The sequence below is a fragment of the Miscanthus floridulus genome, chromosome 8 (genome assembly GCF_019320115.1).
Source record: "Miscanthus floridulus cultivar M001 chromosome 8, ASM1932011v1, whole genome shotgun sequence".
Lineage (NCBI taxonomy): Eukaryota > Viridiplantae > Streptophyta > Magnoliopsida > Poales > Poaceae > Miscanthus > Miscanthus floridulus.
In genome coordinates this window covers 65,075,841-65,102,897 of record NC_089587.1, presented here as the reverse complement: position 1 = coordinate 65,102,897, position 27,057 = coordinate 65,075,841, and the positions used below count along the sequence as shown (strand labels likewise).

The 27,057-nt window shown below is 45.0% G+C and overlaps 2 protein-coding genes and 3 pseudogenes across 2 annotated transcripts; 3 read left to right on the top strand and 2 right to left on the bottom strand.

Annotated features, from left to right (window-relative positions):
• Positions 1-1,083: 1,083 nt before the first annotated feature.
• LOC136472356 (probable ascorbate-specific transmembrane electron transporter 1) lies at positions 1,084-2,179 on the top strand. The gene has a single exon (XM_066470070.1). The coding sequence runs from the start codon at positions 1,273-1,275 to the stop codon at positions 1,978-1,980; it is 708 nt and encodes a 235-aa protein (XP_066326167.1). The 5' UTR covers positions 1,084-1,272; the 3' UTR covers positions 1,981-2,179.
• A 5,440-nt stretch (positions 2,180-7,619) lies between these two features.
• On the top strand, positions 7,620-12,413 carry LOC136472355 (single-strand DNA endonuclease 1-like; annotated as a pseudogene).
• A 385-nt stretch (positions 12,414-12,798) lies between these two features.
• Positions 12,799-17,097, bottom strand: LOC136476556 (uncharacterized). The gene is given in 12 exon segments (XM_066474434.1): positions 12,799-13,403; positions 13,527-13,623; positions 13,824-13,849; positions 13,851-13,955; positions 14,528-14,637; positions 14,732-14,816; positions 15,471-15,576; positions 15,672-15,788; positions 16,102-16,184; positions 16,354-16,452; positions 16,568-16,786; positions 16,898-17,097. Coding segments are annotated over 12 exon segments (1,461 nt in total). The 5' UTR covers positions 16,991-17,097; the 3' UTR covers positions 12,799-13,082.
• A 3,429-nt stretch (positions 17,098-20,526) lies between these two features.
• On the top strand, positions 20,527-25,644 carry LOC136476557 (choline transporter protein 1-like; annotated as a pseudogene).
• A 225-nt stretch (positions 25,645-25,869) lies between these two features.
• Positions 25,870-26,752, bottom strand: LOC136472354 (uncharacterized; annotated as a pseudogene).
• Positions 26,753-27,057: the final 305 nt, after the last annotated feature.

Below are 27,057 nucleotides of genomic sequence, written 5' to 3'. Positions count from 1 at the left end.
TGCCACCTGGATAGTGTAATTTTCTTGTTTTAGCTTCAAGTAGAGCCAGGAAGAAATACCAAATAGACAATCGAGATATGTGCACTTGGATCGAGTTCTCGACTTGTGGATCATATTGTCTAGCGATATACTACTACTAGTACCAAGTGCTGACATGGGTGTATACGACAGCAGTAAGCTTTTCCCGTCCAAGTTGAGTCGTGTCCCTCCCCAACTCACCAGGACAAAAGATACCCGCTGGTGGCCGGCAAGACGGATGTTACGCATGAAACGCTTGCCGCCACAATTTCTGCTTCCACTATTCATTTTACTTGATAGTCTTTTTTTCCTTTTTTTTTATTGAGGAATCTCCTGCTCGATCGGCCCTTGCATTGGTGCAATGAAAGAAATCAGAGAAGCAATAAGGCTTTTTTTTCAAAAAAAAAAAGGACTCCAAATTATTATTTAGAACAATAAGAACACAGTACATAGATTTGGGTACTCCTGTCCTAAAAAGCTAACTTGTAGCTTTGAATCGACCACTAAAGAGTCGTCACAATGACTAAGGCAAAGGTATATGTCGGTGCTACTATTCTAAAAATGTCTGATTTTTTTTCTTGGACGAATGATTATTAATGTTTGCTTGGCTTATAAGCCATACTTTTTTCAGCCAACGAACAGCATTTTTCTCTCACAACAAATCAGCCAACAGTACTTTCAACCAAGACTTATCAGCCATACGAACAGGGCATAGATAGATGGTGTACGTTTAACTCGCTAGTGGTGCCTTAATTATTCTTTGCGTGTGCTGTGTGATAAAAAAATTGTCAGTTGTGTTATAGAATATATTTTTTTCAATTAATCACCTCCCGTTAAATTAAACTACCACTACTTGAAATCTACCGGAACCCAAGAACAGACTTGAAAAAAAAAGGAGAGATTTCTGTTTGGAAGAGAAACCCAGAAAAAAGAAAAAGGTGACATATAGTTGGGTTTGGTTTGTGGCTGGCTGGTTACCGGTAATAGCGGCCGAGAGACTGAGAGAGCAACCACGTCCACACCCATTTAACTGCCATCTCCTTCTTTCTCTTTCTGCAGTTTTAATGATCGAGCAGCTGCTTGCTGACTGCTTCTCTCCTTTCCTTTTCCTTGAGCTCCGATCCGATTCCTTCCTATTCCTGCCTAGTTGATCCACTCATCCACTTGTGTGTGCTCTGGAAGTTTGGACGCCATACGTGCCATTGCCACCACCCGACCACCGCAACGAGCTGCAATAATCCATAATCCGACCTGATGAAGGGCGGTGCTCCGGCGTCCAACAAGGCAGCGGTGGACGCGCGCACGCTGGTGGCGCACGTCCTGGCCGTGGCCGCCATCGTGCTGGTGCTCCTCTGGTGCATCCACTTCCGCGGCGGCCTCGCCCTCCGCTCCCAGGACAAGCCGCTCATCTTCAACGTCCACCCCGTGCTCATGGTCCTCGGCCCCATCGTCCTCGCCGGAGAAGCCATCCTCAGCTACCGCTCTCTCCCGCTCGCGCGCGACGCCAGGAAGAAGGTGCACCTGGCGCTGCACGCCGCGGGCCTCGCCGCCGGGGTTCTCGGCGTCTACGCCGTCTTCAAGTTCCACGTCGAGAGCGGCATCCCCAACCTCTACTCGCTCCACTCCTGGGTCGGCATCGCCGCCATCACCCTCTACGGGCTCCAGTGGACCGCTGGATTCCTCACCTACTTCTTCCCCGGCGCCTCCCCCGCCACCAGGCGCAGAACGCTGCCATGGCACGCCGTCTTCGGCCTCCTCATCTTCGTGCTCGCCGTCGGCACCGCGCAGCTGGGCTTCCTCGAGAAGCTCACCTTCATGCAGGGCCAGCCCCTGCGCCTGCCCAAGTACGGTGCAGAGGCGCTGCTCGTCAACTTCACCGCCGTCATCGTGCTCCTCCTCGGCGTCGCCGTCGTGCTTGCCACCGTCAACATCGACGGGACCAGGTACAACACCATTATGTGAGCGTCAAGCTGCCATCTTGATCGATGACACGTCATCGGTCATGCTACGAGATACTCTCGTCATATATGTATACGGTCGACTTGTGCTAGTATATGATGAAACATATGATGCTGTGTACAGTACAAAATACTAATTACTGTGGTACGGAATTGTATTTCTACCTATAATATGTTGGTAAGGTGTGGAATGTGTTTTTTTTTTATCATCTACACGTTGTAAATTGTAAAATCCTATAGTAGTCCATTAATCCGTGCGAAGAGGCGAGGTCGGAGGAAGAGGTTCGCCGACGCACCATAGAGAATGGAGGCGTGAACGCAATCGCTCAAGGGTCGGAGCACTCGCGCTGCCTCTGTTAGGGTGACTGTCGGGTGGGGTTGGGCCTTGCAGACCACTTTCTTATGGGTTATAGCTAGACTAAGTTGAGGGCGGGTGCTATTTGCTTTTCTTGGGTTTGTCTCGGGCTGCAGCCCCCTATAGCCCGGGGCTCAAATCCATCCTAAAGGAGTAGCTATAATTAATCTACCATAGGCCATTTGATGAATACATAACAAACACTACCGGAGGCGGCTTCTTTGCCGAGTGCCTCAGGCACTCAGCAATGGCCGATATACACTCGACAAAGCCTTTGCCGAGTGTTACACTCGGCAAAGGGCGCTCGGTAAACAGTTTATCTGCAAAGACCTCTTTATCGAGTGCACTTTATCGGGCACTCGGCAAAGAAAAGTGGCCGTGACGGCGGCTTTGCCGAGTGTCAAGGTCAAGCACACGGCAAAGGTACCCGCTTTGCCGAGCGTCGTTGACTTAGTCACTCGGCAAAGGTGGCCACTGTGCCGAGTGCCGCCAACAAGACACTTGGTAAACAGGCAACCTTTGACGAGTGCCTGGCCCGTGGCACTCGACAAATCTGTGATGTTTGCCGAGTGCAATGGTCATTGCACTCGGCAAAGCATGTTCCCAGATAGTTCCCAGGTAGTCACTTTGCCGAGTGCCGAGTGTCATGGCCATTGCACTCGGCAAAGTGACTGAAAACAGCCTTTTTATTTGTTTTTTACATCACATCCAAACAAACAGAAGATATATATAACAAACATCACCAATATCACATATATATCATTAACATCGGCAATTATTTACAAACGTGGACAATTCGAAACAGATACGGTTTTAGATATAGAAACATATGCATATTTCCAATCGTATCTCTTTCGAACGGGAGACGCCTAACTGGGTTACGTGATCTACGACCATAATACAGAAAGAGGGGTTATACCTAGGGTGGCGATGGAGTCAGGCTAGCGGGGCCGTGGTGGGTCGGTGCAGTGGCGAAGCGATGCGGTGCAGGCAGACCCACAACGGCGAGGAAGGCGATCGGGGTCGCCGAGGTACTCCGGCTCCGCTCCGACGGACTCTTCTCTGCAAAAAAAACATAAAACTGTCAATACAAAATTTCGGCAGCACCTCCCCTGCACGGTGAGGTTTCCAAAACCTGCAAGAAAACCAACGGCACGATGGCCGACATGCACATATATATGAACGGCACGATGCCGACATGCACAAGATTATGTAAGGAACACCTAGCAACGTAATCAGGATAAGCAAGGATCAGGGATTACAAATTCAGGATCTTTATCCCATTACTAATATATTCCATAATCTATATTAATTTATGACAAACATCAATCCATGCATCCACGATCCATCCATGCTAAACCTCAGATTTGCAACTATACACCATAACCAGCGTCCACGAAGGCACCCTAACCAGGACATCTTAATCTATTCATGCATCCACATCCATCAGGTGGAGACGGCATAGGGGCTCACCACTGCAGAATGGCGACGGAGATGGCCGGATGCGGGTCGCCGCTATTGCGAGGCCGCGCCACACCCCGACGGCGTTGCTGCGGCGCCGCTGTAGGAGCACGCGAGGGCGAAGGCGCCGTTGCTTCGGTGGCCTCCTTCTCTTCCTCCTTCTTCCTCCTCTCCTCCTCTCCTCCTCCGGTGGCGCGGCGCGGGGGGCGGCGCTGGCGCGGGCGCGCAGGCAGGGGCGGCGCTGGCGCGTGCGTGTGTGCGTTGTGTGTGGGCCGGCCCAGCCGTCGGGGTTAAATCCACCCTTTGCCGAATGCCCCCGATCTGGCACTCGGCAAAGGTTTTTTTAATTCTTTGCCGAGTGCCACCTGGCCTGGCACTCGACAAAGAGGGTTTTTTTTAAAAAAAAATATTTGCCGAGTGCCACCGATCTGGCACTCGGTAAAAGAGGGGTTTTAAAAAAAAATTAAAAAATCTTTGCTGAGTGCCAGCCGTCCTGACACTCGGCAAAGAGGCTCCTTTGCTGAGTGTCATTTTTTGACACTCGGCAAACCATTTTTTTTACTTTTGACATCCAAACTTTTTCTGCAGTCCTCATACAATACCTGGTACTCCATGTTGCAATGTGGCACATTTCTCGAACTTTTTCTATATTTCTTTAATTTATTTCATTTAATTGAATTTTCTTGGATAATTCAAATTATAACCGCTAGTCATTTGAATAATGAAATAAATGAATGAAAAAATGATATTCATTTTATTTAGTATAATGTGAGGCCGTATCCAGGAACATACCATCAATTTCAAACATCTTGTTCACGAAACATGACCACGAACTTGCGGTCGAGTTGTTTTTAAATTCTATAAAAAGCAAACGAAGTCCGAAAATCATGAAACTTGTTAAGATGTCATGATATCATATGTGGAGGCTGTGATAAAAATTTGAGAAGGTTTCGCGTAAGTTGTCACGTACGATGCTTGCAAACCGAAGAATCCCCGAAGAAGTTTCATGATTTCGGGAAGAGGCCGACAAGGTGGTAAGCATCGTACGTGACAAACTTGCACGAAACCTCCACAATTTTTTTATCACAGCCTCCACATATGATATCATGACATCTTGGCAAGTTTCATGATTTTCGGACTTCGTTTGCTTTTTATAGAATGTAAAAACAACTCGACCGCAAGTTCGTGGTCATGTTTCGTGAACAAGATGTTTGAAATTGATGGTATGTTCCTGGATACGGCCTCACATTATACTAAATAAAATGAATATCATTTTTTCATTCATTTATTTCATTATTCAAATGACTAGCGGTTATAATTTGAATTATCCAAGAAAATTCAATTAAATGAAATAAATTAAAGAAATATAGAAAAAGTCCGAGAAATGTGCCACATTAGAACATGGAATACCAGGTATTGTATGAGGATTGCAGAAAAAATTTGGAGGTCAAAAGTAAAAAAAAAATATGATTTGTCGAGTGTCAAAAAATGACACTCGGCAAAGGAGCCTCTTTGCCGAGTGTCAGGAGAAGACACTCGGCAAAGGATTAATGGCGCCTGCCGGCCGTTAACGGAGGCGGCCCTTTGCCAAGTGTTCTGGTTTGTTGAGTACCGAGCACTCGACAAACCACCTCTTTGCCGAATGTTATCGGCAAACCACCTCTTTGTCGAGTGCCAGTTGTTTGCCGAGTGCATTCTCTCTGGCACTCGGCAAACAACCTCTTAGCCGAGTGCCCGATAAAAAGCACTCGGCAAAGAAGCCGTCTCCGATAGTGAAAGGGGTACTTAAACCCTTGGATCAGCATCGTAACAATATGATTAACCCCTAACTGATTCCCCCGCTGGATACCGAGAAAGGCCCTCTAGGCCCAAGACAACCTGATCAACGGGCAACCTCATCAATCGTGGAGGACGCCTTTGGTCGGACTGGCGAACACATCCCTCGCTCGGGAACCTGAGGGCTCTCGAGGAGCTCAATCCAGGTCCCGGCGTCGATGCTCGGGACTAACCAAAGGTGGCATGTTAGCGCCGGGCCCATACCCCATCATCCCGACCAACCCTTCATCTACGGCGACTTGGGAGTCTCCTACCAGACCTCGACAGACGTCAGGATCCTCACACACGAACAGAACCGCAGAGCTCATGGTCCTGGTAGCTAGGGCGCTATTTCCTCACCCCTGTGAGGCGTTGACGGCCACTCGGGACGAAGGGGTCATGGCCAGGGCTTGACATACCACGATCAGATGGAGCGCGTGACCTCTCGGCACAAAGAGGGAGACAGAGGCACGGGAAGTCGTGTCAGTCTCTCCTGGGAAGGCTCTTCTTTGTTGGCATGTGTGACGAATGACAATAGAAAGACGGACTAGGGCAGATACAACGGTAGCACCTATTCCTGGCCCCCTGCTCCTGATCCTCGCAGATGATGTAGAGACGGTTCTGGGCTGTCGACCACGAAGGATGGAGCGTCGGATGCCCCCAACGACTCCAAGATCAAGAATGCTGAAACCTTAGAGCTTCCTTGGTAACCAAGGAAACCACGATACCCAACTCCTTATTCACCCCTCATCTTCCGAGATATAAGGCAGGGCAAGGCCCTGTAGAAAGGGACGATGAATCCCAAAACACCCCAAATCAAAACTAGCTTAGTGTACCATCTCTCTCTCGTTGTGAGAACTCGCTTGAGCATTCTAACACGAAAAACTCACTTATTGGACATAGGGCTTCAAGCTCCGGATCAGAATAAACCCTTTGCGCCTTGAGTGTTAACCACCGAAGCCCCACACATCAACCCACTAATCGATCTACTAATCACTAGCCGTGGTTACGAACCCACGACACCATTCCTATTGAGAAATGTGTTTTAGGCCAACAAATTGTTGATCATGTAGTTGCTGCAACTGCAAACAAGACTAAAGAGAAGAAACAAGCAGGAACAACCAAGTGTAGAGGGAAAACACAAGCTGAGGTCAATGAAAATAAGCTGCTTCCAATGTTTCTCGATAGCCCTGTGTGAGCACAAGAAGCAAGAAGAGGTTCCTGCTATCCATGCCCAATAAGCTAGGAGCAAGAGAAGGCTTACTTTATGAACTTAATGCAATCTGTGATGTGTTCAAATATTTATTTTAGCTTGTTTTGAACCTAATTTACTGTGCGTGCGGCATGCATGTTTATTTTAGAGGCCTTTTTGTTGATTTATATGACTTGTCTATGTACCAACGATCACCTTATGACATCTATTGACCATGTATTCACGGTGAACTTGTGATCTCAATCTCTATGTATTGAATGTATGTCTCTATGTTTATGGAGTTTACTTCTCAGGTGACAAATGGGACATCAACCATCGAGTAATATAAGAGCATCTCCAGCAGTAGGAGAAAACTCCAACCCCAAAAACTAATTATTAAGGGAGATATAAAAAGTATTTTGGGATTTCGAAGGTCTTCTCTCCAGCAGAACAAGAAAATCAAATCTCCAATGAGAAAAATAGTGGATTAGGGAAGGAGATGTCTCCCCTTTATTTGAGGGGTGTGAGGTTATGATTCGAGGGACTGAGAAAAACAATTCTCATTTGGGTTAGGTTTAGAGAACTAATGGAGCTATAAGATCTTCAAAATAACAGTTTTTCTCATTAGGGGTTAGGAAATGGGGACGGCTGAAGATGCTCTAATTCCAAAAGAAAAGAAAAAACATCGAGTAATATATTTCAATGGTAGATAAGGAATTCTTTGGCGAGTAAATTGACTCCAATAGCGCCATTGACTCATTTCCGCAATCAGGGTGTAAAAGCGTATTTAAACGCAATTGAAATTTGGTCCCGTTCGTTCCCACAAAAGCAAAGGAATTCGCGACCCTCCGGCAGTGGCTGTTTTCCGTTAGGGGCTTCTTGGCTTCTCCGGCTCAGGCGACCTCCAGCTGCAGCGGCGGCGATGGGGGTGAAGAACCTCTGGGACATCCTCGACTCCTGCAAGAAGAAGCTCCCGCTCCAGCACCTCCAGTAAGTAGATCAGCAGTCTGCTCCCACTGTATCTGTATCTGTATCCCCATCCCCTTCCCAAACCCCAAACCCTGGCTGCGGATTCTCCCTCATCCGCCGCCTCCAATCCCCCTCTTCATATGAATTGTGCTGGAGTCAGGAACAAGAAGGTGTGCGTGGATCTTTCCTGCTGGCTCGTGCAGTTCTGCAGCGCCAATCGCTCCCCGGCCTTCCTCAGGGACAAGGTCTACCTCAAGAACCTCTTCCACCGCATCCGAGCCCTCCTCGCCCTCAACTGCAGCCTCATCTTTGTCTCAGGTTTCTCTTTATTTTTTTCGTTTCTTTTTGGACCCGAAATGAAATGGCAATGCCTAATGGCCGTGTTGAATCAAATAACAAATCAGCCTAAAATTTCTTCATTTCTCGCTCTTGCCTTCAGATGGGGCGATTCCTTCAGTCAAATTGGCTACTTATAGGCGCCGCCTGGGAGTAAATGCTGCTGAGGTTGCTGCTGATGCTCTGTCCCCCTAAATTTTTCTTAACCCCCAGTCATTTAAATTCTCCTTTGGAATCAATTTCACCCCAGGCTACTCGAGAGGAGGCCAACTCACAACCTCTGACTTCTTTGCGCCGGAACAAGAGCTCAGAGTTCTCACGCATGATCAAAGAAGCCAAGCATCTTGGGTTGGCCCTTGGCATCCCTTGCTTGGATGGGTACTACTTCTCTCTGCTCCAAGAAAACTCTACTTTAAGTAGCACATGTACCAGTAAATCAGTAATGCCATGGCCACATGACTAACCCTGCCTCTTTGTTTAACCGCTCTGTTCTTTAATAGTGTGGAAGAAGCAGAGGCACAGTGTGCATTGCTTAATTTTGCCTCCTTGTGTGTAAGTACAATGCTGTGTCATGATGCTAATGAAACCAACAATAGGCGCATGTTTCTGATGTACCATCTATTCTGTTTCAGGATGGCTGTTTTACATCGGATTCAGATTCATTCCTGTTTGGTGCAAGGACAGTTTATAGAGATGTTTTCATAGGTAATAGCTGTTTTCTGAGCCTTATTGCTCTACTTCGTTAATCATGCTAAGAAGTCTTATATTATATGCATTATCTGCCCTCATTTTTATACTAGGAAGTGCCTTATTTATGTAGCCTAGACCCTAGTGATTTGCTTATGCTCGCTCTCTCTGATCAGGAGAGAGTGGTTATGTAATTTGCTATGAAATGGAAGACATTCAGAAGAAGCTTGGTTTCGGCAGGAACTCACTGGTACGTTGCATGATTTTTCCTGCTTCAGCTAAACTTATGGTATATCTTCTTAACCATCATTGAGAAGTTCCATCCAATGCCGTATCTAGGAATACAGAAAAATTAAGTGTCCGCCTTGAGTTACCAGAAAAAAAAAACATTTTGTCTTTGAGAGAGACAGCAAATCAATTTTTTGGTTGCCCTTTCTAATTACAGTGTGAAAGTAAGTACCAGTTAAGTTGTAGTATCTGACGGTAGAAGAATCTTCCAGTGAATAGTAGTGCAACCTTGCATTTGTTGCTTGGTTTGAACTGAAGGTTATTGGAAGTTATCTAATCAACATAAGTAGATAACTCATCTCCCAATCTGCTTGACCCTGAAATGAATATGCAATAACAACATCACTCTATCTGACTCAACCGCCCTGTTCGCTTGGTCGTAAATGATCGTAAATTTCCAGTCAGAACAGTATTTTTCTCTCACACCAAACCAGCCAGCAGTAATAATCCACGATCGTATACGAATCGTTTCAGCCCCAGTCGAACAGGCTGTTAAAGTCTTCTCATTATTTTTTGCTCCCTTGCCTTTACCTGTTCATTTAAATTATTCTTTGCTTCTGACTAATATAGTCTTTCTCATGGTGTTTCCTAATTTTGTTTGCAAGACTGCATAATTTATGACTTCTTTCTTTCAACTTTCATAATCTTTTCAGATATCACTTGCAGTTCTTCTTGGTAGTGACTATTCTAATGGAGTCCATGGCTTTGGCCCGGTAAGTACCAAAAGTCACAGACAGCACGTGTGGACTTTTGACCCAGCAATACTTATTATTTAGTAGTGTCTTATACTAACTGTATTGCAACTGTTTTGTTTGTTTTGTTTTGTTTACTGTCCACAACTCCATACGTAATCATAAAATCAAAGTAATGAAGCTTATCACTGTTTTCTTTTTTCTTGTAATTTTGTCTATAATCGTTATAGGAATTAGCATGCCGCCTTGTTAAGTCTGTGGGGGATGATGCCATTCTTGATCAAATTTTGTCCGATGGAGTTAAACCTACAAGAAAATGTAAAGGAAAAAATAGTGGCGCCAATGCTGGGAGGGTTGGTGGAACGTGCCCAAAAGCAAGTACCTGTGGTAAGCAATCTTTTTGTAGTTTTCTCCAGCTATTTAGCTACATCACACTTCTTCGCCAACACAGTGAACATAGAATTGGAAATTTGCTGTTCATATCTTGTTTTTTCGTTACAGAGGTTGGGATTAACCAAGATTCTGGTGGTCAATTTCGTGACATAATAAATGCATATCTGGAGCCAAAATGTCATTCACCAGATTCAGAAGCCGTGCAGAGGTTGGCTTCCATCTTTCCTACTCTCTGGAATGACTAGTAGGAATGAGCCAGGTTGTCAAATGCTGGTCTAGTTGGCTTATTGGTTGATGTTAAGTGTTCATTCTGTCTCCAGGGCATGCAGCCAGCAGCCATTTCTTCGGTCACAGCTGCAACAGATATGTGAGCAATACTTTGAGTGGAGCCCTGTGAAAACTGGTACCTTCTAAATCCCTAATTGTTATGCTTGGTTTTATCAGATATATTCAATGTTAAGGTAGTAGTATCACATTTGTGTACATGAGAGAACTCCCTGAGTTATTTCCTTAAAAACATGTCTGCAGATGAATATATCCTTCCAAAGATTGCTGAGAGAGAACTTCGAAGGTTTTCAAATCTCCGATCCACAGTCTTCAGATCTAGGAATAAAACCTTCACTGGATGAGGTAGGCTTTGATTTCTGAGTGCATTTCTGAACTGATCATATGACATCTACTTTTCAAGTCTGATTATCTAATTTTCAGATGCCAGTGCCGTGCCCTGTACTGGCGATTGTGAAGCAGCGAAAAGTTCAAGGAAATGAATATTATGAGGTTTCATGGAGAAACATAGATGGGCTCCAAGTTTCAGTTGTTCCAGGGGATCTTGTTAGAAGGTAATTACACTTTTCCTCCTACCATAGTCCTTCGTAAGTGGTGTTTCACAGACTGGACTCACCTTTCAAAATCAAATCAATATATGAAGTAGAACATCACATGTTTCTATTGCAGAGCATTATTTGTGGACGTGACATGTACAGATTCTAACTATGATCAGAAAACATTAAATGGTGTATTTCAGTAAATTTTAGGGACAAAAAGCATGTACAATACCCATTGTGGCTGATTTCTATAATGAAGTTCTATGATAATATACAGGAGAGGAACAAAAGGCATTATTGTAGAAGCCTAATTTGCTAGTTGGATTCCATTTTATATGGAATCAGTTGCCTTGGCTGATGTGATGCTTTAGCTAACATAAATTTTCATTTGGATTTGTATTTTATCTATGGGAAATTTGACATGCCTTACCTGTCACCTATGCAATTGCAGTGCTTGCCCAGAAAAAATAACTGATTTTTTGGAAAACAAGGATGCTCAGAAGAAGCAAAAGAGGAGAGCTAGGCCAAAGAAATCAGGTCAAGCTGCTGCTGCCGTAAAAGATGTGGATGCGCAGCTCCAAGAATTGCTACTTGAAATTGAATCTGAAAGCAGTACCTTTCCATGTACAGCCAATGGCCCTCAGACTCAGACAGCAGATATACAGATGGTGGCACCGCTCCAGGATTTTGTTGATCTGTCTTCTCCATCACCACCTGTACGATCTTGTAAGATTGCCAGATCCAGAAAGTTCAGTGATTCAGATGCAGTAACCATGGATGGGATTGATCTGCAGCGCCAAAGTCTGCCGATTGGATCAGTGGAGTCAAAAAGAAATACTGTTTTGTGCGACGTGAAGAATTCAGCACTGGATCATGAGCCAATTGATCTGTCATCACCCTCACCTTGCGCTGCTCATAAACCCCAGGCAGCTCCAGAAGGACCACCACTGTGTATGGAAGCAGAAAGAAGAGCCCTCTGGGATATAAGCAATTTGCCAGAGAAAGAACCCTCCTGTTGCAAGCTTGAACCTGGAACAGGTGGCTTTGATGTGCAGGTGGAAGAATCACCATTGTTCAGGCATGGGACTGGGACAGCAGGCGAAGCTGATTCGTCACAGAGAAGCGATGGACAGAGTAGTGAAGTAGTAGAACCCGCCATGATCGATCTCTCTTCACCTTCACCGGTTAAAGTGGATAAGAGTAGAAGGAATGGTAAGAAGCCTGACCAGGACTGTGAGGCTGATAGCAGTCAGTCTCCAGAACACGAGAGGAAAGCGAGGGAGCTCAGATTGTTTCTAAACAGTATAAGAGACGAGCTGTACTAACTACTAACATTGTGGATTGTATTGTATGTAAACAAATCCAGTCACCGATTGGTGTGACAGGGGAACATATGTGGTGTGTACAATGATGTATGTTTGCTCAGGCTGACGGGGGCATCGGGCATCGGCCATGCCCTTAGCACAAGGCGGCGATGCAGTGCAGAGTAACATGACCAAGGGCCCAAGGCGGACCTTGGATTTATGGGATCGTTTGGTTCGCCGTGTGGGATGGGAATCTGGGAGAGGTGCCTCGCGCCTGAGCCAGGCAGCGTCGCCATGGACCATGGTGCCAGGATCCAAATAGGCGGCCGTCGATCAGATTTGCTTGCTTCATTTCCTTGCTCGGTTCATTTTTCATGCAAATTTGTTTTCAGTTCGATCTCGTTGAACAAAAGAAAAGGTGATGGCTGTAGGTAATCTAAGCAAAAAGGAAAAAAAAACTGTCACGCGTTGCGGCATCAATCATTGCCTTCTTTCCATTGCCATGACTATAGAAGGAAAACAAACCTTTCAACTGTCTTCAATTGGACGGGGAAATCCAATTGGCAGCCTAGACAGATAGGATTCATTCTCAGGCAGGCACAACAGAGAAGATAAGTATATAGTCCTGTAGACATTTAGCGAGTAAGCACATTTAGCTTAGCTGCAAACAAGGGCGACAGGACATTAAAAAAAATATGTAAACACAGTTTCTAACATAAAATAAATTCAACTCTCCATTTCAACAGTTTCTAACATCTTTGGTATCTCATCTACTGGTGGTACAACGCAGTTATAGTGCAGGTGGGTTCAGGTATTGGAACCAGCAGTGTGAGAATACCAATCCAGCTATCAGAGCAACCAGTAGCACGATCAGAGCAGCTACGATGTTGAAATTCCCACCACCTTGTCTTTTGCTTGAATCATCGTTCTGTACAGAATGACTGTCCTCCAGCTTGCTGGATCCACCTTGTCCTCCGCTGCGAGATCCAGGCACCATATCCCAAAAGGATTCTAGTGTGCTACAAGGTGCTGCACTTTCTGATTCCAGGATTGAAGAGCTCTCCACGGCTGTTTCCAATGCTATCACTTCCTTGCAGCGATCCAAAGCATCCTGAAAGTCATGTAAGCCAAAAGGGTGTCAAGTGTTTTAGCAGGATTGAGAATGCTACACAGTTCCACTCAAGTAGGACTCAAGGAGAGGAAATGAAATGTTGTGTGGGCACTGCAAAACTACCTCTGCTGTCTCTGATTGTTGCAAGTAATCACAAACATAGGTGCCACTCAACCAAGGTATCAGAACTCTTCTTGGGAATGAGAAACTATAAGGTTCTCTGTTTGAAGGGGAAAACGGATAGTCAGTTGTGAGACTTGTTGTCTATCATCAAGAGAGGAAAGGAAGCATGTTAAGCTCAATACAATAATGTCGTTATGCAATGACTAAATACGTTCTACAGCATTCATTAATCAACGAGCCAGACTTAAAACAAAAATCTTTTCAACGTATAATAAAGGCTATCTACAGCATATGTACCTCAACTCATGAAATATAACTTGAGTAGGCCTTCTGAGATGGTGATTTTTCCAATTCATCAGTGGCAGGGCCATCATCTGCCTCATCAAGGATTATATCCAACCTGCTTTTTAGACTTGTAATGATGTCTGCCTAGATACGGAGTAAGAGAAGCAGCCCATACAAGAAGTTGTTAGTTTTCATAACTAAAATGATGCTTCAAACAAGAATCGGCTTCAGCTATGCTTATGCAATAGTGCGAGCCAAATTAAACTTCTGCCTCCGCCAGAATCTACATCAGTCAAATCAATGCCCACTCTACAACATATATGTAGTCAAATAAAAATATCATATGTTCTGAATGGTAGCTGGTATCCCCAGCGTGTAAGACCCTTTATTGCTTTCTGAAAAGCAGAGTAAATCTCCTTTAAAAAAATATATATCATATGTACTGAATCCAATCAAACTAACTTCGAACAAGAATCTTGAGATTATGCAACTGAAAACCCCCGAAAATCATGTCATGTTTTGATCACCAATGCATCAACAATCCCTTCCGAACTCTTATCTGGAGAACTCAAAACAAATGGAAGTAAATTTGCCAAAGACAACGGCCTGTACAGCACTTGTAACAAACTGGAACTAGTACTACGTATGCACACATCATGGAAAACAATGCAACTAGGTGAAAAAGACAAAACAGTAGAGAATGATATTTTAACTACCTTTAGATCAGATATAGCTTCTGAAATAGATTCTTTCGGGCCTAAATACGCCAAGGCGCTGACAGATCCAACAAAGCGAATAAGCCCAGCAACTCCCTCTAAACTGCATTCTTTAGTGCAACCGTACAATGTTAGGCCCTCGTAACGACATCAACAGAAATGTGCCATCAAACAGAACAGGAAATGGCATTAGCTAAGGCACACCTTCAACAGGCACATCATTATTGAATGGCACAAGAAAATCAACTTGGTGTGGGTCCTCTGTACTAATGTTCATGTCTTCTGAAAACTGCTTGGAAAAAGTAGGTGCAAAAATGCATAATTAGCAAGCTGTTGTAGAAGGAGCAGCATTCTCAAATATAATCAGCAACTCTGTTTCTAATTAGTTGAGTGTTGAACTAATAAGCATGTATACCAGTGGCTCCTAGAAGCTGGAAGCTACAGAAGAAGAAAAAGGTGTGAACGGGTAACCTTTTTTGTGCCTTTTATGCTATGGCTCATTCAGTTAATAAATTTTATCTTATTATTTCGAGTGCAGACATTAGATGTTCTTACATAATATGATATGATGAATTATCGGCAATGGGTTAAAGGGAACGGCATAATTTATATGGAATATTATTTTATGTAATGGACAGTCCACTTCAAGAATTGCCTATTGGAACTTCAATTCAATTCAGAAATTCATTTCCCTAGAACGCACCATGTGTGGCAGTACTGGGTACGTGCCCTTTATTAGATTGCTGATTGTCATATGAAGTGAATCAGTTTGACCTTAGAGCTTCCGAGAGCAGGTCTACGAAAGTCAACAAAACCTTTTAAACTACATGGAACTAGCCGCCCGTGTTCATCTAGGTGATGAGCATTCCTAAGTTTGTGGCATTGGCATCTGTGTACTTCTCCAACTGCAGATCTGCAATAGAGGCTAAGAATCATAACTTACCAGAAGCCCATTGACCAAAGCTCTGGCATTCTGCACTTCCTCTGTGAGATGACTGATTGCCTTCAAAATAACTTTCTTAAACGGCTCAGCTTGAACAGATGTTAGCCTATGCCAACAAGTGTAGTAATTAGAGACTCAAACCAGATAAACTGGTATTGTCTGTGTATGTCATAAAGATACAAGAAATGCTAAATTTAGTACCTTATCTCAAAATTATATGTGCATCTGAAAGTTTGAAGAGAAGATAATAGTTTGCTGTATTTAAAATCACACGGACGCAGACTTGCTGATGCAACCTCGCATATACGACAGGCCCATCTGTAACACATGAAAATATATATTTCATAAAAAAATCGCAGCCCATTAACATTAGCTGATAACTCCATACAAGGATGCAATGTGACTGAAGAAACAAGATTTCAAAGGGGGGAAAAATACTTCCTGTTGATATCCAAAAGGACAGCGGATATACATACATGGAATTTTCATTCATTTATAGCAGAAGTAAGCATCAAACGCCAAGTTAATCAAGTACTTAAACTGCTACGCAGATGAGCAGTGGACAAACAAACATATCTTATTTTGAGAAGAGCGCCAACGTTAATTAACATGTAGGAAGATAAGGCAGCACCTTCGAGGACAGTAAGAAATGTGGATGAGCAGCCTCTCACCGGATGCACTGCCATAGCAGGCTTGGGAAATCGCTCGAATAACCTGAAAGATGGCATGACACAGGTAAACAATTCACATCCAAGCCTTCGGAAGCATGGTATGAGCAAGCGGAGCCTGGCAGCTGAAGGAAGAGCCACCGGTTGATTGATCCTGAACCATAGCATTAGCATAAGGGGAGAACCAATGAAACGAAGAAGCTGACAGTGCTAACCTGCGATAATACAGCAGGCGATGTGGCCTTGAATGATGCCTCGGAAGCCCATACGTAAGCACCTACGACACTCATACCACCGAGCAGCATCCTAGACACCTAAAAGCATGCATGAAATAGTGAATAGTGATACGCAACAGATTGAAAGAAATTGCTGAAGAATAAGAATTGATGGTGTGCGCGTGGGCATGGGAGGGAGCGTATAGTACAGTACCTGCCGCGCGTGCTCGGCGATCCATTCGACATCGAAGTCGAGAGAGGCGTCCGAGGAGGAGGAGGAAGAGCCTCGGCCGCCGCCCTTGGAAGGCTTGGACTTGGGGGCGGCGCGGAGGGAGCATGCGGGTGCGGCGGCGTCGGTGAGCGGCGTGGGGAGCAGGGCGTAGACAAGGGCACGGTCGGAGGATGCGCTGAGCTTGCCGACGACGAGGCCCACCTGGGAATTAACAGATGAAACCAGATCAGAGGGTGTCTCGCGATGGATCGATGAGAGGGAGGGAGCCGCAAGTACGCAATGGAAGGAAGGGAAGGGAAGGGAGTGGACGACCTGGGCTTGAGGTGGAGGAGAGGAGGAGGAGGAGGCGAGCGTTTCCTCGAAGGCCTTGAGGTGCGCCTCGTCGCCGACCACCGCCTTCACCATGCTTGTTCGTCGCCGGCTCCGGCGGAGGACCCGACCCGATCTGTCTGCTCGGCGAAATCAAGCAAATTGGATGTGGGGGCCCGGTCCAGCCGTCGGCCCACCAGCTTAGTTACTCCCTTGGGCCTGGCTTGAAAAGTTAATCGCAAGCATGGAAAAAAAAATTTACCATGCCATGACATGAGTCACGGACGGCTGATTCTTGCTGTTGAGGAGACCTGCATCGCATCGTCGTCTTGCATTGCATCCCAGCAATAGAGAGAGAGAGAGAGAGAGAGAGAGAGGAGGAGGAGGAGGACAGGTTCTGTAAGGTCAGTTGGCTGCACCTGCACCGCCGGACGGCGAGGCGCATCCAGTTCCAGCGTAGTACGTACACGCGAGTGGCCGCGGCCCGCGGGCGGCGCTGGAGGGCGCGTCAGGCAGGCGGGTGGGCCGGTGGGACTGGCAGGGAGAGGCTGAGGAACAGGGATGTGATGTGCGGCCCATGGAGGTGCAGTACCTGTCCTGTACCGCTCGCAGGTTCGACGTGTAGAACCGGCCGGCTAATAATAACCCCACATATAAAAATTATTCACTGAAAAAAAAACCACATATAAAAATTAAAATAAATGTATCCTATGGAGCCGGCCTGTTTGAATTCTCTTTTTTTTTCTGGAACATGCACTGGCGTTGCATATCATTTCATTTTGTATTAAAAAGAGAGCTTATCTTACAAGAAATACAGATGCCAGACACGCTGGGATACATTAGGAGCTACATTTTTTTTTTATATTGAACAACCTAGAATCCAGCTTGATTCCTACAGCAGCTACCTACCAGCCAAGGCTCCAAGCCCGCTCGCACCAGCTTCTATCCAACGATCGGCCTCGGCCTCGGCCTCGGCCTTGATGATCTGAAGTAGGTCGCTCACTGTAGCAGACGCTAGTCGGAAGCATCCGGCATTCCGCTATTCCAAACTTGCCAAGAAACCAACGTGAATAGGGAAGGGAGTCCATGCCCGAACGTTGGTGACCATCATAGAGAGAACGTAGCCACCGCCACCAGCGCAAGGTCATCGCTAGCTACTGCCTGGGGGGGAGAGGTGGCGGCCGAGGACTCGTAGGATACAGTACAATGCCAAAGCTCCCTGGTGAATGGGCATGTGGCGACGATGTGATCAATTGTTTTCCGTGCTTGGTCGCAAAGGAAATAACGCTCCCTCGCCTTCAGGCCATGCCTTGCTAGCTTGCCTATCTCCTGTCCAATGCCTGCATTGGAATGCCAACCAAAGGAAGATTTTTACCTGTGAGGGAGCCCAGGTCTTCCAAATCAAGTTATGCCTATGGAATGGAGAACGGAGTAGAACCCACACGTAGCATGTTGTATGCAGATTTTGCGGAGTTGCATCCATCCTAATTCCTAAGACAAGATGCTTGTTTGAATTCTTGAGTATTAGGTTCGACCAAATCTCCTTTTTCCCTTCTAAACAACAGTTTTTAGCGGATTGTGTAAAAAATCAGCACCAATCATATTTGAAAACCTTACGACCAACGGCTAAATAGGTGAAACCAGCAAGATATTCGAGCAAGGCTCTGTTCGGCTGATACATAAGTCGACTGATAAGTCAGCTGAAGCTATTTTATTGTGAGAGAAAAATATTATAGATTCTAACTGATAAACTGGCTGATAAGTTCAAGTGAACAGGGCTCGCTTTATATGTACTTGGCCTCTTCAACAGAAAGAACAGTCTCGTGATGGTACTTGGGTCTGATGTGAAGAAGCCAGCTTGGTTTGGCGCTCATGAGATAGCTTGTCTTGTACGTGTTCTGCTACCTTTGTAGCCCCGCGAGCTAGCTTACTTTATCCAACTGCGTACTTCGGTTAACTATAAAAGGAGCTATAAAAACCGTGTATTAAATTGGGTTGACAAAAATACACCAAGCCAGGCCAAGTGGCAGCTCATTTGAAAAAAAAAATGAAGGAAAACAATATATGATAAAAAAAACTGACACAAAACAACCTTAACAAAAAAAAAAAAGACCATCAAAGAGAATTTGATCGTGGCCTGTTCATTTAAACTTATCAGGACTAGAGTCTATAGTATTTGCCGAACAGACCCAAGCTTGATGAAAAGGCGACAAAGAAAGAGGCATGTGCAAGCAACCTTTCTATGCAGTACTTGCAAGGTTGAAAAGTCATTCGTCAATGTAGATGAGATATATTACTTATAGAGACCTGGTCAGTCCACTCTTTCACCATATTCGTTTGTTGGTTTTAGTCAAGCTTATTCAATCAATCAACTAGTGTTTTCTTTCACAACAAATCAGCACCAGCCAGTCCAAACCAGCCCAGAAACCTAACCAGCGAACATGCAGTTTCTCCGGACTTTAGGACCCCAAGGAACGTAGGTCTATAAGCCTTCGCCACCAGAATAGTATAATAGAAACTGGATATTACCGTAGAACAGAGAAAGGAAAAGACCGCCACATGATCGTGTTATTATACTCCTTCGTCGCAAGAAGAATACAATTCTAGCGCAGTGTGACGTTTTATTACCTTCAGTTTGATCAATTATAAATAAAAAATATCACCATTTATAATACGAAATAATCGCCTTGTTCTGCTGCACTATTGCAGTAGTACTTTTCAGCGAATAAACAGTATTTTTCTCTCACAACATTCCATCAAATTTCAGCATAAACATCGCTATTAGATTAATTATGAAATATATTCTAACAATAAATTAATTTAGAGTCATAGATATACGGCCTGTTCGCTGGGTCATATTCGGCTTATAAGTCATGGCTTATCAGCCAACAAATAGTATTTTTCTCTTATACCAAATCAGCCGACGGTGCTTTAAGGTTGTGTTTAGTTCGCGAACTTTAGGGAATTTGGCTACTGTAGCACTTTCGTTTTTATTTGGCAATTATTATTCAATAATGGACTAATTAGGCTCAAAACGTTCATCTCGCAATTTCCAACCAAACTGTGCAATTAGTTTTTTTTCGTCTACATTTAATGCTCCATGCACGTATCACAAGATTCGATGTAATGGCTACTGTAGCACTTTTTGAGAAAGTTTTTGGGAACTAAACAAGCACTCAGTCACGAGTCATGGTTTATAAGCCGTACGAACCTAAACCAAAAGAGCGATAAGCGGGAACCTCTGGGTCAAACGGCAGCCCCAGGAAACACGACAAAAAAGAAAAGGGCCCGGAACCAGCCTCTCCTAGAGTCCTAGCAGTACTAGTGTGTAGAGTATGCACGCTTTGCTTCCTGCGTGGGCTACAGGTACAGCGCTGCAGCCGAGGCCGAGCGAGGTCATTAATGGATTGACTTTCACAAATAAATCTTGGTCAACTTTCTCACCCACCCTCAACCTCAACCTCAACCTCAACCCCAACTCCCGGCGGCAAAAAAAAAAAAAAAAAAAAAAAAACAGAAAGAAAAACAAGTGAGGGGAGGAGACTGCGACCGCGATTGGAGTTGGAAGACACGTTCACAGTTCACAGCACTAGATATACAAGTAGCGAAGAGAGTGGCATCACTCAAAGCTCCCGTCCCACACCCAGTGACCCACACACCCATCCCCGGCCGAAACGAAACAAACCCCTTTCCCCTCTCCCTCCCCAAGAGCTTTCGCTGGCAGGCAACTGAGCAACACGGTACCTCACCACCACCACCACCACCACCGACACCAAAAGCCGTAGCTGCTGCTCCTGCGTCGAGGAGGCGGAGTAGAGCCAGAATGGTATTGGGTGGAGGAGGTCCTCTAGGCGCCATCATTGGCCGCTACCCCTCCGCCGCCGCCGCCGCCGCCGGTGACGACGAACCAGACCCCGGGCCCGGAGGAGGCGTCATTCGCCATGACCGCAAGTGCCGGGACTGGCCCTTCCTCTTCCTCTTCGCCGCCTTCTGGGTCGCCATGATTGTCAACTCCAGCTTCGGATTCAACCGGGGCAACCCACTCAGGTGCTCTTACTCACTCACTCAGTCACACTCAGACCTTCATCGCCTTGCTCCCCTGCTCTTCTCCCCCCATTCTACATTTTATTGTACAACCTGCCTGCCTGCCTGCTTCCTCGATTCGCTGTGTTGATTAAGTACTAGATCTATTCATTTCCTTGTCCGCTAGCTATTCTACCATTAACCATCAGCACCAACCAAGCTCAACTCAGACATTAACCCCTGCTGAAATCGAATATCCACCGGCATTCGCTATCTCCCATTTCGACTTCCATGCCTGCCTGCCTGCTTTGGAGGGCTGCTACAGAGGCAAGATGGTCGATCAAATGTCACCTCTTCCTCTTTAATTCCCGCCTCCTCCATTTCCTGCATTTCCACCCTCATTTTGCTGCTGTTTCGTACTTCTTCAGTCAGACGACACTTCCTCTTTTTTTTTTTGGCAACTCCTTGGCACTGCTATTCCTGGTTGCTGTACCCTAGTTACTCTCACTAACTAGGCAACTATATTAATTACTAGTACACAGTAGTGGAATCTGCAGCTGCTTCGTTCGTACTCAAACTTGGCTGCATCCAGTAAAAAAGAAAGAAAGAAAGACCATCTACGCAATCTGTAGCTGAGACTAATTGCACACCTGAAAAACAACGTAAGCTCGTGTCATGGTTGGTTGTTCTTGCAATGGACCGACCTCAAGACATTTTTCGTGGTGACAAGTTCCATATCATGGATTTCATATTCTTGCAAACTTTTGCTTCTGCTACACCAATTGCCAGCTACCAGCAACCAACCACCAACAGTGAAGTAAATACCATTCAGGTCCAGGGATCAACCTTCTGTCCGTTATAGTTTATACTCCTCTCCGTTACCTCAATGCTCCACCTTTGTCGATTTTACTCCTGCATTCACCACTTCTATCACTATCCCCACTGGAGTACTGGAACCTCTTACTGTCACTGCCGCCTGAATCTGAGGTCTCCATTCAGACTAGTAGACAAGACTAAAAAAATCTCTTGTGCAAACGCTAGAGCCCTTGCCCGGCTTGCTGACGTCAGATTTAATATCAGTTCTCTTAAGCAGATTCCTATTCCTCACTGGAACGGCATACTCTTATCATCCGGATAATAACTACTCTATATACGATTTATTCCTCTTTGATTGTACAGGCTGACGTACGGACTGGACTACAAAGGGAACATATGTGGGAGCAGGCATGGCGATCCTGATTTGCGTGAGTTGGATGTTCGCTATTGGGTGAACCCCAACCAGGTCTACCAAAGTGGCCTCAAAACCAGTCACATCGACCTACCTGACGCTAAAGCCATCTGCCTGATGGAATGCCCACTTCCTGCCGAAGATGGCTTGAATTTTGTTTGCGATTATCCAGAAGGTGACATACGCCTCTCTGTCGATGATTGGATTGACAGGGACTACGATTACTTCGAGTACCTCACACCAGACATGAGGAATAGTTCTCTCCAGCTGCAGGGTCCTTGTTACCCTGTCATCTTTCCAAGTGTAAATGGTAAGTCTCACATGAATATCAGGTCTTTGATGTCTAGCAGCATCATACCAACTTTTAAGAAATTGACCTCTGGTCACTAATTTTGATCTCTGTCACTTCAGTCTACTGGAGCTGCCAGTTTATTGCACGGGCATCCAATGCCTCTTTGAAGCATTGGAAGGCCATGGGTGGTGTCAGCATCGATGAAAACATGCTAATAGACAAAACAATTCATGATGCAATCAACAGCAAATCTGCCGTCATGAAGGTTTGTGATGCTCCTGAAACTACTTGCACTCTGTCAATTTACTTTATTTGTATCAAGAATTTAGCAACAAACAAAATGCTGCTCCTTTTCACATGTGTGCAACAGGTTTAATAGAAGTTTAAAAAAAGTGTTTTGATGATGGGCATGCTTTTAACCTATAAGTTACACGAATGATTCTATGAAGTATGAATCATCCAAAACAAGAAGATGGTAGCAGACACCTGCGATGAATATGCACAACAAAACTGTTATTTATTAGATATCAACCGGCCTGTCTGCTTATACATTATCTGAACTCAAAACTATATTTCCTTTTTAAAAGTGACATTTTCCGGTTTTTTGCAGAGATATGTTGCAGATATTGGGAAGTCCTGGCCTGTGTTAATCCTTTGTGGGGGATTACTCCCTCTGTTCCTATCTGTGATCTGGTTACTCATGATTCGCTTTTTTGTTGCTGGGATGTCTTGGATAACAGTGGTGGTCTTCAATGCTCTTGTGATATCTGTTACAATGTTCTTCTATATAAAAGGTGGGATACTTCTCACTATAGACACACTAAGTATCATAATATGACCGTTATTGTTTCTCACACTTAAATCTTATACACGATTTCACATCTTCTAACTACTTTATGTACTCAGCTGGTTGGATTGGCCATGATCCTTTGACTGTTGTAATTGGTGAAAGTGATCCTTATGTTAGCATAGGTGGACGGGTATGTTTTCTGTCTCATGTTGGAGCCATTTTGAGCAATATCCTGTTAAGCTGCTCATTATCTCATCGTCCATCTTCAATCAGGAGATAAATCACCTTCATGCTGCTTCCGTCTTGATGACAGTGATAATGATACTTGCTTTCCTGACTTCAATAGCTATTGCTCGGCGCATTATGATAGCAACATCTGTCCTGAAGGTATGTACAGTGCTGAATCTATTGGTTTCACATGTGAACCATTTTATTAAATGGATATTTTACTGGGGGTTACAGCTAACATATGCATTAATTTATATCTGATAGCATGACAGTGCGTCAAACTTTTTATATGACATCATTTATAAGGTTTTTCTCATTTGCTCCTCCATTGTATTTTTAGAGCACTTATCTGAGTTAACTTGATTTAGGTTGCTGCAAAGGTCATTGGCAAAGTCCAGGCACTTATTATTTTTCCAGTTGTGCCATACTTCATCCTTCGCTATCTTTTACATGTTCTGGTTTTCAGCAACACTTCATCTTTTCAGCGCCGGTCAAGTTATACGAAATGATTGTAATAATGATTGCTGTTCCTATGATCTCAAACTTGGCAAAGTAAATTGTGACAGCTGTTGTGGCTACAGTATCCATTACACCCCGCATATTGGCATCGCCATTCTTTTCCATTTTTTTGGCTGTTACTGGGCAACACAATTTTTCATCGGGTGTTCTTCAACTATAATTGCTGGATCAGTTGCTTCATACTACTGGGCACGTGGTGAAATATCGGTAAGCATCTCAGAAACCTAACTCTGGTCTCTGGTAAAGAATTGTAACTACGAAATAGATCTCAATTTTCTGAGGATTTTCATCTCGTTTATAGCTTTATTACCAGAGGGATACTATTTTCATGTGACTGATGTTTGGTGTCACATTTGTGATGCAGCATGATATCCCTTTCCATACTGTGGTATCTTCCCTGAAGCGCTTATTGCGCTATAGCCTGGGATCTGTGGCTCTGGGCTCTCTGATTGTGTCCATCGTAGAGTGGGTGCGATTCATACTCGAGTCACTACGCCGCAGGCTGAAATTTGTTAATTCTGCCCGTGAAAGCAGGTTTGGGAAGACAGTATCATCCTCATCTCAGTGCTGCTTAGGTTGCATTGATTGGACCCTGAAATCAGTGAATCGAAATGCTTATGTCATGGTAGGTATCAATGTTCTCTGTCTATAGCTAGATTTCTGGTTAGAAGGCGTTATATACGTTCTAATTTCTCTAAGTTTCCTCCCAATTAGTTTAGCGTGCATTTGTAGCAGTATGATGAAAAATGCTTGTTATTCTGACCCCAATAGGTTGCTAAATATATTTTGGGATTTTGTACTACAGATTGCCAGTTACAGGGAAAGGATTCTGCATGGCTTCCGTGCTAGCAACTGAGTTAATCATGAACAACATATTGCGTATTGGGAAAGTGAATGTCATTGGGGATGTGATTCTTTTGTTGGGCAAGCTTTGTGTTAGCCTGTTGTGTGCAATGTTTGCCTTCCTTATGTTGGATAAGCACAAGTACAGATCTGGCCATAACAAGATATCATCGCCACTAGTCCCCGTGCTGGTAAGTGATCATCAAGCTTTGCAGCATATGGTTGAGTTCCTCTATCTTGGTGCAATTTGGATGAAGAAGCTTTTTTTTCAAACATAATTTGGATGAAGAAGCTGATGACTGATAAACGTGCAACATTCTTTTTTTTATTGGCAGTTGTCGTGGGCGCTGGGTTATATAGTTGCAAAGCTTTTCTTTGCAGTGGTGGAGATGTCGATCGACACTATGGTCCTGTCATTCTGCCAGGACTCGGAAGAGCATCAGGGAAGCGCGCAGTATGCGCCCCCGCTACTGATGGAGACACTGGATGAGGAGAACGAGTTGCGAAGACTGACACAGGGGCCATGAACCATTGTCTTCCAAATACGAGTAGGGCTAGAGCTAGAATTGAAACTGAATGGCGTGTTATCTGTAATGTTGGTTGGTCGGCTTTATTTGACCATGTCTTTTTATTTATATGAATCACTGGGGTGAAAGTGCGAGTAATCAAGGTGATTATAGTTATGGATGGATTATTGTGCGTGCTTGCTTCCCTGACGTAATATCTGTAAGCTGTAAATATGACGGTGATGGATTCATAGGTTGTATCTTGTATGTATGTACAAGTACAGCTTGCTGCCCCTGAGTCTGTCATAGGTGGGAAATTGGAAAGGCATGACTACTTGCATTTCATGATTTCGTGCCCTTGGATCGTCATCCAGATAGGAAAATAAGCAAACTTATGGCATGTTTGGAACGCTGGAAAATTTTTCTGTTCTTGTGTTTTTTCTGTGAAATTTTTACGTTCCAAACAGACCCTTATGATTTACAACAAAGCAATCCAGCATTGGCAGTGACAAAAGACAAGGAAAGCAGTAGGCAAATACTAGAAAACACACACACTCAGACATTTCTGACACGCATAAGGCAGGAATCAGGAAAGGGGAGAGACTCGATGATCCTAGCGCTACTCTACTCTACTCCAGTATCCAGTGCGAGAAGGAAGAACAAGGGCCTTGTTTAGATTGCAAGTTTTTTTCACTCTCTCTCCATCACATTAAATCTTTGGACACATGCATGGAGTATTAAATGTAGATAAAAAAATAATTAATTATACAGTTTGATTGTAAATTACGAGACGAATCTTTTGAGCCTAGTTAGACCATGATTGGACAATAATTGTCAAATACAAACGAAAGTGCTACAGTACCAAATACTAATACCTAACCTCAATCTAAACTAGGCCAAGGACTCCAGCTTTTTCTAATTGGACGTACAGTGCTTGCAAAAAGCTAAGGGCTCCAACAATCACTCATCAGGTACTCAGGTGCAGATGGGGAGGGCGTTGCAAGAATGGGAACACTTGGCGGCGCACTTCTTGTGGGCGGCCATGGTGCACTTCTTGGCGCACACCAGCCGCTTCAGGTGGCAGTCCTTGCTCGTCACGCACTTGGCCGGCGGCGATGGCTTCTTCGTCGACGTCGCGCCGCCCTTGGGCTTCTCCTTCTCCTTCTCCTTGTTCCCGTTATCGTCCTTGCTCTCCTTCTTCTCTGCTCCTCCTCCTCCCGCTGCTGGAGAGGGTGACGACGACGGCGAGGATGATCCACTGCTGCTGCTGCTGGGTGACGACATCGTCCTTCCTCCCGGCAGCAGCCGCCGCGATGGTCTTCGCACTCATCTCCGCCTCGGCAGAAGCACAAGCTCCGACGGCGGCTACGAGGATGACGACGAGGAGCAGCAGCGAGGCCTCGGCGAGCCGGCAGCTGGAGCAAGCCATGGTAGCGTACGTCAGCGTACCACCGTACGTACACCCTTGACCTGCAGCTAGCTACTAGCATGTAGTAATGTCTCTCGATCGATCGGCAACAATGTGGCTACGTATATATGGATCGGACCGGAGTAGCGGTCAAGTCTTATGCAGATGGGTGGAGGGTGTGCTCCAACTACTCATTCAACACGGTCATGGGCTCATGGCTGCTGCATGATTCGGTCTGCCATGTCTGCAGTATCCGCCCCTTGTGTGCTACTGTGCATACGGTTTGGTGGGCAATGGCAGGGGCATGCATGGGTACATGTACATGT